The 20,000-nt window shown below is 38.2% G+C and overlaps 1 protein-coding gene across 2 annotated transcripts in view; it reads right to left on the bottom strand.

Annotated features, from left to right (window-relative positions):
* The window catches only part of LOC144978858 (putative ferric-chelate reductase 1), a 113,304-nt gene that overhangs the window by 12,510 nt on the left and 80,794 nt on the right, over nt 1–20,000 (bottom strand). For both annotated transcript variants that reach the window (XM_078925438.1, XM_078925447.1), the window contains 9 exons: nt 19,688–19,900; nt 17,000–17,095; nt 13,424–13,577; nt 11,526–11,648; nt 10,999–11,114; nt 10,094–10,180; nt 9,048–9,128; nt 8,387–8,486; nt 7,783–7,950 (listed from right to left, as the gene is read on the bottom strand). In XM_078925438.1, the coding sequence (XP_078781564.1) occupies nt 7,783–7,950; nt 8,387–8,486; nt 9,048–9,128; nt 10,094–10,180; nt 10,999–11,114; nt 11,526–11,648; nt 13,424–13,577; nt 17,000–17,095; nt 19,688–19,900 (1,138 nt within the window). The remainder of the gene's footprint in view (nt 1–7,782; nt 7,951–8,386; nt 8,487–9,047; nt 9,129–10,093; nt 10,181–10,998; nt 11,115–11,525; nt 11,649–13,423; nt 13,578–16,999; nt 17,096–19,687; nt 19,901–20,000) is intronic.

Genomic DNA, 20,000 nt, shown 5'->3' with positions numbered 1-20,000 from the left:
TATTGTCTGGCAAAACCCACAGCTTTACAAAACAGTCATTATTCACCTGGGTGTCTTTCACACCATAATGTCATATCTTGGTGCCCTGGGAAAGCTCCAAAATGGATCTGGTTTTGAAGAAATTGTGACTGAAGCAGGGCTATGTGCACATGGTTCTATGGATAGGGTTATGAGTGGAAAGAACTACAACAGGGCTATACGAGTGCATGTGTCTGTTTTGGAGGCTCTAGAGAGACTTCTGCTTGCAAAATTTGAGCAGGACACGGATTCAAAACTCAGTAAAGACCTCATGTCTTACATAAAGGAATTCACCGAAGGAATTTCAAGCCATACAGCTAATAAAATTCTCCAGTCAACTGTGTATGCTGAGTTATTTTCCCAGTATGAAGCCTTCAAAGAGAGTGTCCGCTCAGGAAAGTACGGAAAAACTGCACAATACTGGATCCAATACATGGACAGAGTTTGGCTTCTCCTCCAGTTTCTGCGAGCTACAAAGACAAACAACTTTCTTCTTCATATATCTTGTTTAAAAGAACTGTGCCCACTGCTTTTTACCATGAATCACCACAATTATGCCAAGTATATCAGTGTATATTTTGTGTCACTAGCCAACCTGATTCATTCCCACCCAGGGGGCAGAAGAAATGTTACAAGATAATGGATTTAGTGTCTCCAGATCAAGGACGCCTGCTAGAAGAATAGCAGTTGATATGACCATTGAACAAACAATAAACAAACATGCAAAGACAAAAGGAGGTATTGTTGGGTTCAGCAAGAGTCTTCCAAGATATTACCGTTGGAGTGTAACAAGACACAATCGAGCAGAATATGTATCAGCAACCCAAAGAATGATCAGCAACAACAACTGTATGGATATAGACACCCACAAAGAATTGAGCCTTGCAGAAAAAAAGACAAAGTGAAAAGCGAGTGCAAAAGATCCTCCAGGCATTTTCAGCATTTATCAATCCCTTTGAAGTTGAAGATGGTCTGGCCAGTCAAGCTTCAGGAATGAAAGTGCAAGAGGATGTTGCTGATGACCTGCTAGCCGTGGAAAAAACAGGAAAAAGATTGTTTGAAAGTTTTGTTGAAAACAGACTGAAGGAAAAGACTGTAGAATTTCACAAGCCATTAGAAAGGAACAAGACCAAGACATTTGCATCATTGAGGAAAGTGGTAACAGTGAAAAAAGACATGAACGTGGTCAAAATCAAGGCACAAAGAAATTTATTTGGCCAGCTTCTTGTTTTGTCCCAAGAGCACAGTGTTGATCTTCAAAAAGTTCTTCAATATCCTCTAACACCTACTCCATGGTCGCTGGCTTCATCAGATGGTTTACCTCTGAAGACCAACAAAGCAACTCTTTTGCACAAGCTCACGCCTGACAATTCATTAATGTTCGAGGATTATGCAAAAAAAAAAAAAACAAACACCGTTTTCATTGTTGATGGCAATGCACTGTTACAAACTCTGTCAGCAATCCCAAATACATTTGGTGAAGTAGCCAAACTTACATTTTCCTCCTTACCACAAGCAGCTTGTGTACACTTTGTGACTGATACTTACATAGAAGATTCAATCAAAGGTTGTGAGAGATTGAGGAGATGATCTTCTGAAGATAATGCATACTTGTTAAGAGGATCTGAAACAACAGTGCCCAGACGTTGGAAATCATTTCTCAGCTGCGTTGATAACAAAAGATCCCTTATCAGGTTTCTCCTCAAGGAATGGGAAAGTAACGAATATGCAAAGAAATTGAGAAACAGGGAAATCTTCTTTGTCTGTGAAGAGAGATGCGCCTTACTTTACAGTGACACGGATGAATTTACCACAGCTGTACCTTGTCTAGATCTCTACTCATCACAGGAAGAGGCAGACACACGAATTATACTGCACTGTCAATATGCTTCCCGCCAACCAAACTGTGAAACAATTGTTGTCAGATCACCAGACACGGATGTCTTCTTACTTCTCCTTTCATTCTCAGAGACAATTGGAAAGACCCTGATTTTTGATACTGGCTGTAGCAACAACAGGCGACAAATCAATGTCTCTCAGATTGCAAAGACTTTGTCTAAACAGATGTGTGATGCATTACTTGGTGTCCATGCATTCACAGGCTGTGACACAACAAGTTGCTTTGCTGGGCAAGGAAAGCTGAAAGCTCTAAAATTTCTTCAAAAGGAGGAAGATCTTAGAATTCTGTTCTCCAGATTTGGAACATCAGCAGCTGTTTCGAGTAATTACTGTCTCATGTTAGAGTCATTTGTGTGCAAGCTGTATGGCAAAACCTCATGCACAAGTGTCAACAAAGTGAGGTATGACATAATTCGCCAGCGTTTCAAAGGAAAGAAAGGTACCATCTCATGCAGTGGTGGAATTGATCTGTGTCAGATGCCTCCTTGTAGTCAAGTATTGTCACTGCACATATCAAGAGCCAACATTCAAACTCTCATTTGGAGGAATGCAGTGTGCCAGAATCCTAGCATTCCAAAACCAGAGGATAACGGTTGGCAGAGAAATTCTGCAACTGAATTGGAAGTACAGTGGTTCAAAGATGCTTTCATCCCAGATGAGTTGCAGGAAATTGTGTAACGAAGAAAGCTGCACCAGTACTGACGAAGATACATATGCCGAGGATGGTAGTGATAGCTTTGACAGTGATTTCCTTGACGACACTTCAGAGGACGAAGAGGATTTTGCTACTGATGATGAGGATATGTAATAAATTGGTGAGCAGTGCAAACTGTTAAGGAGTATAGCATGTTTGCAAAACACATAAGGATATTGTTTTTATGTACTTACTGCATCTTGAATCAAGAATCCCTTTTGAGTATCAATTATTCTTCATAATATAACAATGCGATTTCGTTCAAAAGTCTTCGGTAATGATGCTTCACTTGGGTTGTGAACAAATTAGTCTTTTTTCATGATATATCTATTGTTTTTACCACACCTTCAACTTACTTTTAAATGTGACAACTGGACATCAATACCATGTTTAAAAAGAATGAAAATTATGATGAATTTGGCATCCCACAAAGTGGAGAAAAATTTAAGGGTTGCGTACACTTTTAGTTTTTCCTGTAACGGAGAAATATGAAGGTTGTTGTTGAGGCTTGGGCCATAGCTTTCTTCAGTGCTACATTTTTAATGAACATGCTGTTTTTGGCCATATTTAAAATAATTTTTGTGTAAAACACTGAAATAGCCCATAAGTTTAGATATGACACTTCATGAGATTACTGACAAATTGTTTCAACTTTCTGTGAATCTATATAATATTTACAAATTGAAAGCTTGTGCACATAGTTTGATAGTATATTTAATTTCCTTCAGTTTGATACCCAATTTGCATATATTTGAATTAATATTGTAGTCTCCAGAGCCTTTGAAAGAAATGTTGTCTCTTTTTTGCAAGGGGACACAACTCACTTTTTTCAAAGGGCCATAACTCTCTTAAATGACACTTATTTTTACGGTAACAGTGGAATTTGTATGGCCAATAAGTTCTATTATTTGAAAAACATAGTGGCATAAACTCCCAAAGGGGGGGGAGGGGGGGTCCCAGTGGCCTAAGCACTAATAGGAATTGCTGACAAAGGTAGAAATGACAATCATTTACAGGTTGGACTATCAATAGTTATTCTAACAATGTGTATGTGTGTGTGTGTATGTGTGTTTGTGTGTGTGTGTGATTTGTGTGTAAATATATGGGTTATGTATGTGCGTGTAGTTCCTTGCAATCTATGACTGCGAGAAACATAAAACAGGAAAAGCTTTGCTGCTTGTAGCCGACAGACTATAAATGATGAAAGTGAAAGTCTGAAATTTTACAACAAACAACCCATATATTGAAATTTATGTCATTAATTTTTCAAGAAAATATGTTGAAAAAAATGTAATTCCAGCATCTACTACGAGTATATCGAAGACGTTGGACGTAATTCCCAAGTATTACGCTTTGGGCACGTTTAGGGGATATTGCTCTAGATCAAAGCTCAAGCTCAAGCTCAAGTTCCCAATCATTGTCACGTACTCTCTCGTTGGCTACACGTAATACTGCTTGAGAGAGAGAGACAGAGAGAGAGAGAGAGAGAGAGAGAGAGAGAGAGAGAAAGAAAGAGAGAGAGAGGGCATTGTGTTACTCAGTGTACTCAATATTTGAATAGTGGCCAAACTTCGTGCTCGCATGGTAGATGCGATGGTAGATGCTCATTGTTAGAAATCAACGGATCCAAAATGTTGAAAGATTCCCACATTCTCCTCACTTTTAATCCATTCCGACTAATTGCAGCACGGTGTCATAAAACCGGTGTGTGTCAAATGGACAAGCAAGTCCGAACAGCAGGTTCAAAGAGGCGAGTCTCACTCTTTTAGCCTCCTAATTAATATGCGTAAAGTCGATTAATGGTGGAATAAAATCAAAGAATAGTGTGAACCACTGTCGTTTCAGGGACTGTAAACTGAATTGGACACGTCATCAAGAATCAGTGTGGCTTAGTAGATAGACAGATATATAGATAGATACATACATAGATATATGTGTAGATAGATAGATAGATAGATAGACAAATAGATAGATAGCTATGTAGATAGATAGATAGATAGATAAATTGATAGAGAGAGAGAGAGAGAGAGAGAGAGAGAGAGAGAGAGAGAGAGAGAGAGAGATCCAAGTAAACGAGTCCCTCTCTCTTTTGTCTATTGGTCGAGGTATTTTTAATTTCTATTGCTATCATTGTTATTAATATAAACCCGATCAATGGCGCGAGCATAATAACATGTACAAGTAAAATAAGTGTAGTTTATTATTTCTAATTTAGTTTATCATCATAAACCTGACCTTTTTTCTATTTTCCGTCAACAAATCAAGGTAAATCAAGCTCAATTAAAGTAAGTAAAATAGACACTAGATCGCACAGCGTCCTTGGTTGCATAAAAAAGAAAATGGCGGCGCTCGACCTCTCACTAGCCAGTTTAAATGACCCCTTGTTGTCATAGCTGCCCCTAGTGAACCAGAGACTATGGGAGGTAGGCATCAATGGGAAGTGAAGACATGATTCTGTGAGGGAGGCACCAGTACTGCCGTTGTTTTTAAAAACACGGTATATGCAATGTTAACCAAATAGCACATACTGTGTTCTTTAAAAAAACGGCAGAGTAGGGAGTCAAGCTAGGACTAATGGAGGTGGGCAACAGTGGAGAAGGAATCTTGGACTATGGGAAGTGGATATCACGGGGGAGAGTAAACCCAGGAGAATAGGATGTGGACACAATTAGGAAGTCGACTCAGAGAGGTGGATACCAGTGGGGAGTGAACCCAGTGCCAGAGGAGGTGGACACAAGTGAGGAATAAACCTTGGACTGTGAGATGTGGACACTACTGGAGACTGAACCCAGGGACATGGAAGAAGACATCCAGTGGAGAGTGAACCCGAGACTAAGTGGAGCGGACACCACTTTGAGGAGTGAACCTGGAAGAATATTTCTACATCCTGTTATCTTGGCCAGCCAACTTTCATTCTAGTGAGCTTGTTCCCTACTGCTGACGATCTCAGGTATTCTAGGGATTACTTTTCACTGGTGTCCATATGTCATTTAAGTTGTCCCAGGTAAATACTCTATTGGTGTTTCTTATGGTCCCGGGTTCGCTCCCCACTGATTTCCACATCTATCAGTTATGGGTTCACACCCCACTAGTGCCCACCTTCCATAGCCTCTGGTTCACTCTCAACTAGTGTCCACCTCCCATAGTCTCTTGGGCTATGAGAGGGTGACACATTCATTTTTGTTTAGGGGGGGGGGGGAGTGAACTTGGGACTATGGAAAGCGGACACCAATTTATAGTGACCCAAGGTTAAGGAAGAAAACATCCACTGGAGGGTGAACATGAGACCATCTGTAGTTGACACCAGTGGGGATTGAAGGTTGGACTATTGGGAGTGGACACCAGTAGGGAACGAACCCAGGAAACCGAGATGTGGCTACCCTGAGTGGGTAATGAACATGGGACTATGGGATGTGGACACCAATCTGGAATGTACACAAGACTATTGGATGAATTACAAGTGGCGAATGAACCAGGGACTGTGAGATGTGGTCAATACTAACAATGATTAAATACTCTTTGATACTAGGGAGTGAGCCCAAGGCTGAGGAGGAAGACACCCTACTGTGGAGAGTAACCCTGTAATACATCGGGTGCACAAAAGTGTTGACTGAATCTGGGACTGTCGGAAGCCGACGACAAATGTGAATGAATCTGAGTCTAGGGAAGGCGGACACCAGTGGGAATTTAACGCGGAAATAGGAGAGGTGGAAAATAAGTGGGGAGTGGACCTGGGACTGAGGAAGATGCACACCAGTAGGGAGCGAACCCGTGACGCAGAGAGGTGGATACTAGTGGAGAGTGAGTGAGAGGTGGATACCAGAGGAGAGTAAACCCAGTACCAAAGGAAGAGGACACAAGTGGGGAATAAACCTGGGACTGTGAGATTGGACACTAATTGGGACTGAACACAGGGATACTGAAGAAGACATCCAGTAAAGAGTGAACCCGAGACTATCTGGAGCGGGCACCACTGTGAGGAATAATATGTCTTCATCCTCTAATCTTAGCCAGCCAACGTCCAATCGTTCTGGGCTCGTTCCCCAATGGTGTCCATCTCAGGTAGTCTAATGATTACTTTTCAATGGTGTCATATCTTATTTTTCTCGGGTTTATACTCTATTGGTGTCTATCTTTTATAGTCCCGGGTTCCGTCCCCACTGGTGCCCACCTCTAACAGTTCTGGGTTCACTACCCATGTGATCACCTCCCATAGTCTCTGGTTCACTCTCAACTGGTGCCCGCCTCCAATAGTCTCTGGTTCAATCCCTGCTGGTACCCTGTTCCTATAGTCTTTGGTTTACCCCTACTGGTGCCTACCTCTCATAGCCTCTGGTCACTCCCGAGTGTTGCCCATCTAGTATATTGTCTGGTTCACTCCCTGCTGGTGCTATCATCCTATAGTCTCTGTTCAATCTCCACTGGAGCCCACCTCCATAGTCACTGGTTCAATTCCCACTGATGTCCACTTCCCATAGTCTTTGTTGCACTGGTGCCCACCTCCCATAGAATCGTGTTCAATCCCCACTTATGCTCACTTCCCATTGTCTCTGGTTCAATCCCCACAGGTCCAACCTCCTATAGTCTCTGGTTAACTTTCCACTGGTGCCCACCTCCCATAGAATCTGGTTCACTCCCCACTGATCCCCAACTCCCATAGTCTCTGGTGCCTACCTCCCATATTTTCTGGTTAATCCCCACTGATGCTCTCATCCCATAGTCTCTGGTTCACTCCCCAATGACGCCTACCGCCCGAAAGTATCTGGTCTAATTCCCACTGGTGCCCACCTCCCATAGTCTCTGGTTTAATCTCCACTTGTAAAATAAATAATTAAAATTCCCTTTATTTATCCCATAGTGGAAAATTGTCTCTAGGGTCTATTCCAAGGGAAGACTGGAATACCCCAGCCGTCAGCCGCAGTACAGCGGGAGCGCGAATTGACTTGCTCAAGGCCACACGGTGCAGCGGCGGGTGATCGAACTAGATGATGAGGTGGTGGTGGTGGTGGTAATTGTGGTAGTGATGATGATGATGATGATGATGATGATGATGATGATGATGATGATGTTATCACATTAAATGTTACCGCTCTTATGATGAAAAGATATGGCGTGATGTTGCACTAAACTCGGTGCCCGCTTACAAGGAGGGAATATATCAAAATACGTACCACATGACATTTTCTTGCAGCAATAGCCCACAGCTCCGCATGTGAAAGGGACCACTCGAATAAGTATTTCCATGACAAAACTGTACCCCATGAAAGCGAACATTATGTAAACTGCCTCTTTCTCGGCGTGAGCTTTTTGGAGATTTAAACCAATTATTAGAACGATGACTGAAAGGAATAATTATGAAGAGAATTGTCATATTACCATCATCATCGGTTTCATCATCATCTTCTTCTTCATCATCATCATCATCATCATCATCATCATCATCATCATCATCATCATCATCATCATCGTCATCATTACCATCAAAATCATCATAATTAACTCATCACCATCATCATTATCATCAGCTTCATCACCATTATCATCACCATCTCTATTATCGTCTGCACCACAGCCATCGTAGATAATTAATATAATAAATGTTATCATCGTCTGCACTACAGCCATTATAGTCAATTAATATAAGGAACAAATTGCATTACAACTTTATGTAATCTGGTCCTGTTTTTTTTTTAGACTGGTCTAGAGAAGCCACTTTATACTCATGTCGTTTGCTTAACCATGATATTGCGAGCCATATGACCGGCTCAGACTTACAAGAAACAAACCATGAGAAGACTCCAAACCCCCAATGAGTCCACCGAAATAATGGCCTTGACGGAGATGAATGAGCAGGTCTGTACAACGCCATTAAGGGCTGGGGAGGAAAGCAATGTCCATTATGTATTACCAAAGATATTTCAATAGGAAGCTTATGATCTGTTTGTTAATTTCCTGTAAAAGCAATATGGAAAATGTTTTAAATCGATGAGAATAAAAGAAAAAGAAAAAGAAAAGCTTGAAAAGAATATAAGGCAAAATACATGAAAAACAAACAAAACATCGCATCATCGTTCTTAGAAGAACCAAAAAAAAGAGGGGAAAAAAGAAAAAGAAACAAAAAAATAAACAAGACCAAAATTAAAACTAAGCAAATAAAAAATAATTAACACAACAAAAGCCGAATCAAACAAAACAAAACTATAAAAATAGAATATTAAAATTGAAAATATTGCCTACATATAACATACCTTAAATTTGAATTAAATTTTTTTAAAGCGCAAGAAAAATGGCCACTGTGGAAATTACTTTTTATCTTTAAAGAAAACAAGCTTAAATGTTCACAAACTAGCTGAAATAGTTTACGATATTTTTTTAGAAATATAAAGACAAGTAATAAAATCATTGCCATAATCAGTTTTAAAAGTAAGAAATTTACGTTGACAATGGTAAGGATGATAACAATAAGGCCCAGTGGTGGATGCAATATGACGTAGGATTTGCCGGGAACTTCAGGTATCTGTCGGAAGATAATATATGATTTTAAATTTAAAATCAACAAAATTAAAATTACTTCATACTTCTAGTTCAGAATTTCAGGTTGACCGATTCATTTTGATCACGTCAAAAATAGATAATGAATGTGCAGATAATAAGTGGCATTGTAAAAAGCATTTCCCATCAAGCGTTAGAAAATATAAATAAAAACAATAACGACTCCATCTTTATTATGTGAGATTTCAGGAGGGTTTTTTTTTAATTATTAATGTGTCCTCCAGCGGTTTGGTGTTGTTGGTATATGTATTCTGACAATGTGATTTAAACAATGTTAGCTACTAGCTCGATTTAACACTAAATAGTGAAACCCTACATGCACATAATATTTGCCTGCTAACGATACTATGGGCTTGTTTTAACATTGTCGCAATAGAGAGAACAATGCATTGGTTTGAGAGTATTTCCAATACAACAATGAGCCCAAAGCAATTTGGATTATCAGACTTCGTTCGCAAATAATTAGACGATTAACCCAATTCCAATCAATGATCTCATTAAGGTGTTAGTATTTCTCGGAGCTTTCCTCTCAAATAGTGTTCTAAAATATAAAAATAATGTTTCCATAGATTAATCAAAAGTTGTTTAGAAATTGGATATTGATATAATATTTGATAAACAAAAATAAATATGACAACTTCAAAAAAGAACAAAATACCCAACACGGAACGTTTCGGGCTCAAAATCCTTCTTCAGCCAACAACTTTTGTTATTGGCTGAAAAAGGGTTTTAAGCCCGAAACGTTCCGTGTTGGGTCTTTTGTTCTTCTTTTTTGAAGCTGTTATATTTATTTTTGTTTAATACTTTTTACAGTCCACAGCTTCGATCAGCTTAGTATCACAATAATGTTTGAATAGCTTTGGACACATCTAGAGCTGGATTATGCCTCTAATTATAATAGTGCTGATTGTTTTAATCAATTTTACTCACATGACTTCGTCCATGGGACTCGATGAGTATGAGAAGAAAACCAACCAATGTGAGGAAAAGGGTCATTGTCATACAAAAGCGATGAATCTGGAATTATAACACAAACAATTAAAAATCAAGCAGCACGTTTGTCGATAAACCATCGTTTTATTTATAATATAATCATCAAATCTGCCTTATTAAAAAAAAAAAACAACAACAAAAAACACGTTTTAAAAATTGTGGTCAGAAAACTTGTTTTTCAAATATCGATCGAAGGTTTGAGAGTTTTTAATAGGATGAGGGTCATATCGATAAATGAGGGACGAGTTATCTGGACAAAATTTTAAGATCTGATTATTATATAAACAAAACAATGTCTCTTTTCATTGATACTTTAGATATTGAAAGACTGCAATCCAACGCGGCCCCTCCCCCCTTGATGAATTTCAAGCTTTGTGTCTAACTGTAGGACTTGTTCATGGTATCAACCTTTGTTTTTCGGATTATTTGATGCTATCTGACCACTGAGACAGTGGTGACAAGGCTTGAATTAATCCTCAACTGTAATTAATGGCTAAAATACGGATGTTGAAGAATAGAACAGGGTGTATTATTGGGTGTGTTCGGGACATACAAAACATCTCACTGACATCCGTGGAGATCCTGACAGGTCCACGTCTTGGTGTATTTGTGCATACAGCTGGCTTACCAAGGCTGTAATGTCTACAATATCACAAAATAACGTGCTTTTCATTCATAATCTTTTCTACTCACTTCAGGAGGAATTAAAATCTTCACTTTTCATGTCAAATACCAGGTTGATTAACACTTTTTAGGACCGCCGGTTGTTTTTTCCAATCCGACAAAAGTTGGAATCAGAAAGGAAAACAAGGACACAAGTTGAGCATAATGTTGCTACTTACATGGAACCAGACATCTGTACCACAGGGCTCTGTAGAACTAAACATGTTTCTACCATGCCTGGAAACAAAAACTCCTATATTGGCAAACAGCACCCATGCCAAAATCATTGTCGTACCTGATGATGAAAATAGAATACAATTAAGCCTGCAATGTGTCAGAACATCAAAGCTACAAGAATGTGTATGTTTGTAAGTGACTTAATGATGCATCGGTAATCGTACAGTTATTATGAATGCAATTAATTGTTGGTTAACCATTTCTCCACTTCCTCCTCTTTTTCTCCTCCTCCTCCTCCTCCTCCTCCTCCTCCTCCTCTTCCTCCTCCTCCTCCTCCTCCTCCTCCTCTTCTTCTTCTTCTTCTTCTTCTTCTTCTTCTTCTTCTTCTTCTTCTTCTTCTTCTTCTTCTTCTTCTTCTTCTTCTTCTTCTTCTTCTTCCTTTTCTTCGCTTTCTCTTATCAACCACTATATACCATTTTTTCATCTCTATCAACCTTCTTTTCTTTTCCCCTACCACCATGAATCCTACCGTGTATCTTTACCATTGGGTACAATACACCAGGTCCTTTCTTAACTTCTTTGGTGCGAAGAAGGCTGATCTTGTCTCGTGAAACCAATGGCAAATGCTCGTATGAATGAGGAAATTTGTTGCCTTAGGAAAGACAATGAACAAATATTTATGAATTTGCAGGGTGTTTAATCATAGAATTTTAAAAATATCAAATTAAGAAAGTATGGAGCAGGCACCGGTGTAAGATAAAGAACTGACCAAGTGTGTATGAAAGATGCCAGACAAAGCGAGAAAGAAAATTACAAGAGAAAAAAAGACTATCCCAAAAAATCAGTGACTTTTGAAAAATGTCATCATCATTATTATTATTATTATTATTATTATTATTATTATTATTATTATTATTATTATTATTATTATTTTATTATTATTATTATCATTTCATATATTTATTTATTTATTTATTTATTTATTTATTTATTTATTTATTTATTTATTTATTTATTCTTTTAATCAGGAATTCGCATCTCTGCTTCTACACTTAATTTTGATCAGCACCAAATTGTACTGTAACAAAATACTTAATAATTTTTTATTTATCTCCAACTTGACTACATAATTTGCCTTTCAACTCAATCTAGGAGAATTTCAAAGCTATGTTTATTCTATTTTGATTTCATTATAGATTATTTTACCTATTTACCTGTTAAGACAACCTAGTTTTGTTGTTATCTTTTTTATTTTATCTCTTTTCTTTATTTCAAATATAACTTTGAAACGCATCCTTCCTCTTCCGTTCTCCCACCTACTTTATCTCTCTCTCTCTCTCTCTCTCTCTCTCTCTCTCTCTCTCTTTCCCCACACTCTCTCTCTCCTCTCTCTCTCTCTCTCTCTCTCCCCCCCCCCACCTTGTTCTTGATTTATATAGCTCAGTTTTGATCTCATTACTTTATCTCATTGTCGCTCGCTCGCTCTCTCCTCTCTCTCTCTCTCTCTCTCTCTCTCTCTCTCTCTCTCTATCTATCTATCTATCTATCTATCTATCTATCTCTCTCTCTCTGTCTCTGTCTCTCTCTCTCTCTCTCTCTCTTTTTTCATTTTACATGATTACACACTCACACAGACACACGTATTATCTAGCTATCTGCACACACACACATACACACACACACACACACACACACACACACACACACACATAAATATATATATCGTCCTCTTCTTCTGTCTCAGCTTATTACTTTTCATTTAATCTTTAAATAGTATTTTACATCAAGTCAATTGCCAGTGCATATTTATCTTGCCAAGAAATTCTGCCAGTGGTGTTAAAGTAAATTATAGTTAATCTGTCTCAGACAGCTTTTGCTTCTTATGTTGGATTCTTAAGAGATGTTTCAGCAATGTTTATTATGGACCTTGAGTCCATCTAGAATATTATGAGTGGAGCTTTCTTCACTATCCAGTTGCTCACTGGATGAATATTTTAATGGGATTTTGCGGTTTACCTGAATGGTGTGGATGACACTCTTTGTCACGGTATATATGACATTTGTACATGACATTTATACAGGTAGATGTGTAGCGGGCATAACCTAATGCCAAATAGTGCGGTAAGTCACAATTGAAAGATTCAAGTCCTCGATATTTTACACTACACTGTAGTATACGTATAAAATGATGACAGAAGGATACGTCGAGTGTAGCTACTACAATGTAATGAGCAGACTATCTGTTAGATTTATAATTTTTGGACAATGATGTCTTAAAAATTTTATTATCATCATTACATGATTCAAATGGTATGGGCCCGGATGGTTTACATTGCAAACTTCTGAAAGATGATTCTACGGAAATATCTACAAAAGAAAAGTAAGGATGCTGGTTTTTAAAAATTTAATTTGTTGAAAACAAATTACCTGAAACGGCCTCCCCTACGGCTATAAATAGGAAGTAAGAAGAATGCAGATCGAACACCTTTGGCTCTCTGGGATAGCTGATTTTCCTTACGAATTGACAACCCAAAACGCCATCATTGACAAAACCTTCGTAGTGAGATAAAGCAGCTTGTTTCTGGTTGGAAAGATGGGTAAAGACAAATTTCATCAAGATGTCGACTTAGTGAATGTTACCATAAGAATTTGATTATTGCAACTTTTTAGATGTCGACAATGAACGAACTCACATCATACTGGAACACATTTTGGCAGATTAAGCGAAGTTAAAATAATTATGGTCTCATTAGCCCTGTGACAAATTATGGGGGAATTTCGCGTTGATCACAAATGATACTGCCAAACAAAGAGTGGTCTTCCGGTTCGATCTCGGTCCCTTCCCGTTTTTGTCATTTCAAATCGATCCACTAACGAATATACAGTTCTCCTTGTGATATTAAACATTCTTGTGACATTGATCACAGACTGTCCAGATTGAAGATGACCAATGGCACGTGCACGTTGTTCTAAACTAAGTCGCGGCATCGCGTAGATTAATGGATGGTACTTTTCATTGTGTTTTCCTTGAAATTTTTCAAGAAGACAAGGATTGCAAAAATAAAAATTATCTACACCCTTCCTGTCCACAGTAAGAGGCTAAAAGGTTGTTTTAGATCCTGCGCGACGTTGTGAGTGAATTTCAAGTCAAAAACAAAAACATCGACTATGGGCATACAGAAAGGCTAATGGTAAACACCTCAGTAAAAAATCATTATCCAACGGATAAAGCAGAAATGACGAATTTAAATGTGTATACTTTCTTTTGATCGCAATTTATATATGAGCGTGTTGACGTCGCTTTGATATTTTCAAAACTACAAAAGATACGAAATGGGCAAAGTAATAAAAAATCATGTTTCATTTTTTTTTTCGTTTATTATTTCAAATTTCAAGATTATCACCGTCTCCATCCACCAGACCTTCTTGAGAGTAACCCTTAGGCAAATATGAACATTGATCTATCGATGCTTCTGCCGTGACCTATTGTTTATATGCCTGGTAAGCTATTGACATGGATGCATTAATTTCACTATTTTTTATAGCATGAGTCCTGGGTTATCTACAAACAATACATTATTTACTTTACTTACTTATCTATTGGTGCTTGATCAGCACATAAAGCTGACAGGGTGGAACGCCAGTTTTCTCGGTGGGAGGCCATTTTTGTCATCTGTTCCCATTACCATCTACTACCTTTCATTGTTCTTTCGATGCTTCTCCTCGGCCTCCAGGTCTCCAGCGGGCGGGCCCTTCTTCTCATTCCTTGGGGGACCACACGAGGGCTATCCTGGGAATGGCACTCGAATTCATTCTCAGGAAATGTCCAGACCATTTCGACCTTCTCCTTTTTACAGCTAGTTCAATTTGTGAGCATTAACCAGTTCTTTGTTTGAAATTACTTTAGGTCAAAATATCCTCAAGATCCTTCCTAGGCATTTGTTTTGGAATACATTTAGTTTGTTGGAGATGGTACCTCTCAGTTTCCAGGATTCGGACCCATAGAACAGAGCAGATAGAACATTTGTTTTGAAGAGAGCTAGCTTTTGTGGTGATTTTCCTTGATTTCCATATATTTCTGAGCATTCCAAAGGGTCTTCTTGCTTTCGTTAGTCTTTCTTTTATTTCATCTTCGGAATTCCCATTTGACAAATCCTGCTGCTAGAAAGGAGAAATGATTCACATCCTCAATGCCTTGGTTGTTTATGTTTAGAATTGTGTTTGAATTAGGCTTCGTCCTAATCGGTTTGGTCTTTTCAACATTTACATTGAGCCCAAGCGTAAGAATACAACTTTGAAATTTATGTTGGTTATCGTATATTTAATTAAAACTTTGCATTATCAGGAAGTAAAAAGCCAGGTAGAGTGAACGGACTAAATGACAACGAATGATCTTATTGGTTAGAGTTTAGTACTGTAGTGATCTATATCAAATGCTTCCTAACTTTCCCAGCATTTCAAATAACTCAATAAATATTTCTCACACAGTGTCGCCCATATGTTTATTGTTTTATTACCTTGGCATAATTAGAAGGCTATCTACTATAGTTACGAGTATGACACTGCATAAATTAACGTCCATCCGATAGACAGGAGAGCCATGTGGAATCGACTGCACATGGTCAAAACGCATAATAAAAGTATCTTATGATTACGTACGCAGAATATGATTGGTCTCGAGAAAATCACCAGTCAAATCCTTGCACTGACGAATCCTGGAACATCATTGGTTTCTGTGATTCATTAACTCCAGTGATATTTCTATATAAACAAAGACCCGGCTATCTCGGTCTCTCCCCCAGTTCATCATTCCTATCACACACATTCTCTAGTGGTGAACTTGAAATTCTATTTAGCGGGAAACATTGTGTGAACAGGGCTGTGCAATAAATATATCAGTCTTATAGTGGTGGACTTACATTGTGTTATTATTAATTAATGCCATTTAAAACTAGTAGGTGGAGCGAGTAGTAATTAAATATTGTGTTTCGCCTGGTCGTAAGTAGAGGCAACCTATAAAATAACAGAAATCGATAACTCATGTTATTAACAGAATTTGATAATTCATGTTATCATAACAAAATATTTCATTCTCTCTCTTTATCTCTCTCTCTCTCTCTCTCTCTCTCTCTCTCTCTCTCTCTCTCTCTCTCTCTCTATAACCTCCATGTATCCCGTTAATTAAATTAAGGAACCTGACTAACAAAATTAAAATCAGTGGTGATGTCAAGGGTATTAATTGAAACCCCTCACGACATCACTACTCATAAGGAATATAAAAATGTTGCAACTAGTGGAAGATTTGCTCCGGTATTTTCACAGATCGGGGTACCGACCAAACATCCATCGGGGTACCGAGTAAATGTCCATTTGGTTACAAGTTGATCCATAGTTGAATCTAGCAAGCGATCCACTGACACAACTGGAATGGAAAAGGCTCCCCCACGAACTAACCAGGCAGAAGAAACCTGAACGCCACTACCAGTCACATCCAACCAGATAAGACCAAATCGAGTAGCCTACGATATGGGATGAAATTCACTACCCATAGCCTAACTTTAATTAATTAAAAGCACTATTATTCATTTGGCTAATTATGTGTTAATCTGTTATTGTGTGAGGCAATTTTGGTGATTTATATTAAAGTATGTCTGCTTTAATGGGGTGTTATACTCTGAATCTATCTACCCCTATATAACGTACCAATAATCTACCACTACTTCTTCTACCTATTTCTTTAAACTTTTAAAAAAATTCTTACTATCTGTCGAGTTCTCAGAAACTTAAACCCGACTATAACAGGGTAAAAAGTGGCTCCAGTTAACTTTGGGTCTATGCGGAAACTATCTGACTCTTATTTGTCTATTCCTAATTGCCACTCTACTATCTACATAGACGCGACAAGTATCGATGGAATCATTTTTACTTTAGGACTAGAGACAAGAGATTGCTGAGAAACGAGTTATAAACAAAAGATCGGATAGCCTGGATTCAGACACTCACATCGTCTGGGTAGTCATTGTATTTCCCATTGTTGTAGGATGTCTTAACCAGCACCTCGTCAGAGTCCATCACACATTCCATTACACTGTCATGGCCCTGGATTGGTTAAAAGTGACGAAAAGAATATCCAGTAATGTAAATGTTGCTGCGTGAAGCTAAAAGAAATAGATCACGATGTGAAATTGAATGTAAGTTTCAATTTAATAAACGAAAACAATTAATGAGGACGTTTCAGGTTCCCCTTTATCAGCAAAACTAGATGAATTAACACTGCAGGCGAATGAGATGATAATATGTGAAAATTCCGTTGTTAATGTGAAAAAACAAAAACATTGATGGGACAGGAAATAATGCTCCTTTGTAAAGAAGCGCCAATTAAAATATGTAAATGTTGCTGCTCGAAGCTCGAAGAAATAAATAATAATGTGAAATTGAATGTAAGCTTCAATTTAATTACAAAATCAGATCAAATGAACGTTTCGGGTTTCCCCTTTATCAACAAAACAGGATGAATAAACACCACAGATGAATGAGATAATGTGGTAGTGGCGTAGTTAAGATGAATAAACAAAACATTGGTTGGCAGGAAATAGTATGTTCCTTTGTAAGAAAGCACGAATTAAAATAGAATACTAGATATTTCTAAAAGGTACGCAATTAATTAAGTGAAAAGAGCATACTATTTCCTGCCAACCAATGTTTTGTTTATTCATCTTAAACTACGCTACTACCACATTATCTCATTCATCTGTGGTGTTTCATTCATCCTGTTTTGTTGATAAAGGGGAAACCCGACACGTTCATTTGATCTGTTTTGTAATTAAATTGAAGCTTACATTCAATTTCACATTATTATTTATACCAGCTAAAATAGAACAATAGATATTTATAGAAGGTGTGCAATTAATTAAGTCCAAAAAGAGTGGGGGGGGGGGGGGGGGGACTGAATAGTGCAACATAGAAAGTAAAGTGTAGACTGTAGTTAGAAATTAAATACAATTGGAAATTAAGTATTTCAGTAGCAGCAGCAGAAGCAACAGTAGTAGTAGTAGTAGTAGTAGTAGTAGTAGTAGTAGTAGTAGTAGTAGTAGTAGTAGTAGTAGTAGTAGTAGTAGTAGTAGTAGTAGTAGTACCTGTCGCTTAATTTCTTGCCAGTTTCTCCCACATATGTCTTGTGGCAACCCCTGCAGATGATTGAATAAATCAAATTGCGATCAGTGCAGGCGAAGGCGCCCCACACTATATCCGGGAATTCGATGGAATTTTCCACGAATAAGTGTGGTCATGACCTGCATCTGTAACGTCCACAAGGTCCCGTCTGACGTTGGCTAGATGCTATATCCATCCTCCAGCGGCTCCAAATTGCGATCCCGTCTGAAAGCGCTTAAAGGTGGTTTGTTGAATATATCCCTCGTCTCGACATGCCCCTGAAGAATTGGACGGTAGTTGGTTTTTAAATGTTGATGACTTCCTTGTTGTGATGACGAGGATATGTCTGCCTGCTTTGCTGTTATCCTTGTCAAACAATTTCATGGCAGCCTCCCTAGAGATTTTTGGATTTTGTCAACCGCTTGTTTTGGTATATTCCGGATATCGGCGTTCCAAACGAAATCAAGCATTTTATCCTTCTCTACCGTGAAGTCCTCATCTACCTGGCAGATTCGTCTTAATCTGAGTTGCTGTGAAACTGGACTGAATCTTTGCATTTGATGGAATGTGAAAACGGTTAAAGAAGGTAGCTCTGACTGTCTGTTTCCTTCTGGTAGAAAGACGATTTGAGTCCACTTGCGATAAGGGAAACTGTGATGTCCAGGAAGGCAACATGAGTTGTGGATATCTGATAGGTGTATTTGATCGCTAGATGGAAGCTGTTAAGGGCAGTGATGAATTTGTTGAGTTGGAGTTCAGTCATGTTGGTGAAGCCGATGCAGTCGTCGATGTATCTTTTGAAAAATTCCGGTTAGTGGTTGTCGTATTGGGAGAAAAACTGAAGCTCGAGGTGGCCCATGAACAAATTGGCGTACGACGGACCTATTATGGCCACTCCCGAGATCTGATGGAAAAAAATTGCTATTTCTTGTCCCATCAATGTTTTTGTTTATTCACCTCACCTGTCTGCGTCATTATCATCATGGTTTGTTGATAAACAGAAAACCCGAAACGTCCACATTTTTTTTCGTCTTTAAAATTTATAATGTTATTTACCAAAAGAATATTAACTGTTGAAATTTGAAAAACTTAATGAGTTGAATCGCTTTTATATTGAGTGATGTCTGCTTACGAATACGAAAATTATGTGAAAACGTAAAAATATATAATGAATGAAGATGACATCACACAGCTCTTTATTACTGATGTTAGATAGCAAGTTGGGTGATTATTTCTCGATAAAATCTTTTAACCATACTATGAACGTTAAACACTACAAAATATATTTTTGTTGGTTGGTATGATTTATTGGGGGGAGGGGGGGGGGGACTGAAATGGTGAGTATTTAACTCAAACGTATATCATCAATATTATAATGTTTTTGTTTTGAAAATCATTATTAAACATCACAATAGGCGCTTCTATGACCTTAACATATTTTAAGCGCTGTCACACTTTTTAAACAAAATTAAGGATTCTTTTTCGTGATGATCACATGCTTATATGATATGACGATGATAATGATGTTTTCACACATACCATAACTTCATCATGAGACAACGCCAAAGCAATCCATTTGTCGGTACGGGATGGTAATTTGTATACAATCCTGATCAGCACCGAGTCATTCCTCGGCTTCCAGTAGACAACAAAAGAACATAACAATCCATCAATGCAATCGTGGAAGCAACCTCTGGTTTTGCCGCAGTCAGAGTGAAGAGTCATGGTTCCCGATTTTTCAATGTCTGAATTCTGACAATTGTTAGAGTGATTGTGAAAGGGCGTTTCGCTATGCAATATTTTGAACCAATTGAAAAAAGAGTGTATAGCGAGAAAAACAAAGACAATTACA

This window comes from Berghia stephanieae, chromosome 1, assembly GCF_034508935.2.
Source record: "Berghia stephanieae isolate SIO BIC M18660-M18661 chromosome 1, UCSD_Bste_1.3, whole genome shotgun sequence".
In the NCBI taxonomy this organism is placed as follows: Eukaryota; Metazoa; Mollusca; class Gastropoda; order Nudibranchia; family Aeolidiidae; genus Berghia; species Berghia stephanieae.
Note: the sequence above shows the minus strand (reverse complement) of the source record. Positions and strands in the feature narration are given on the sequence as shown.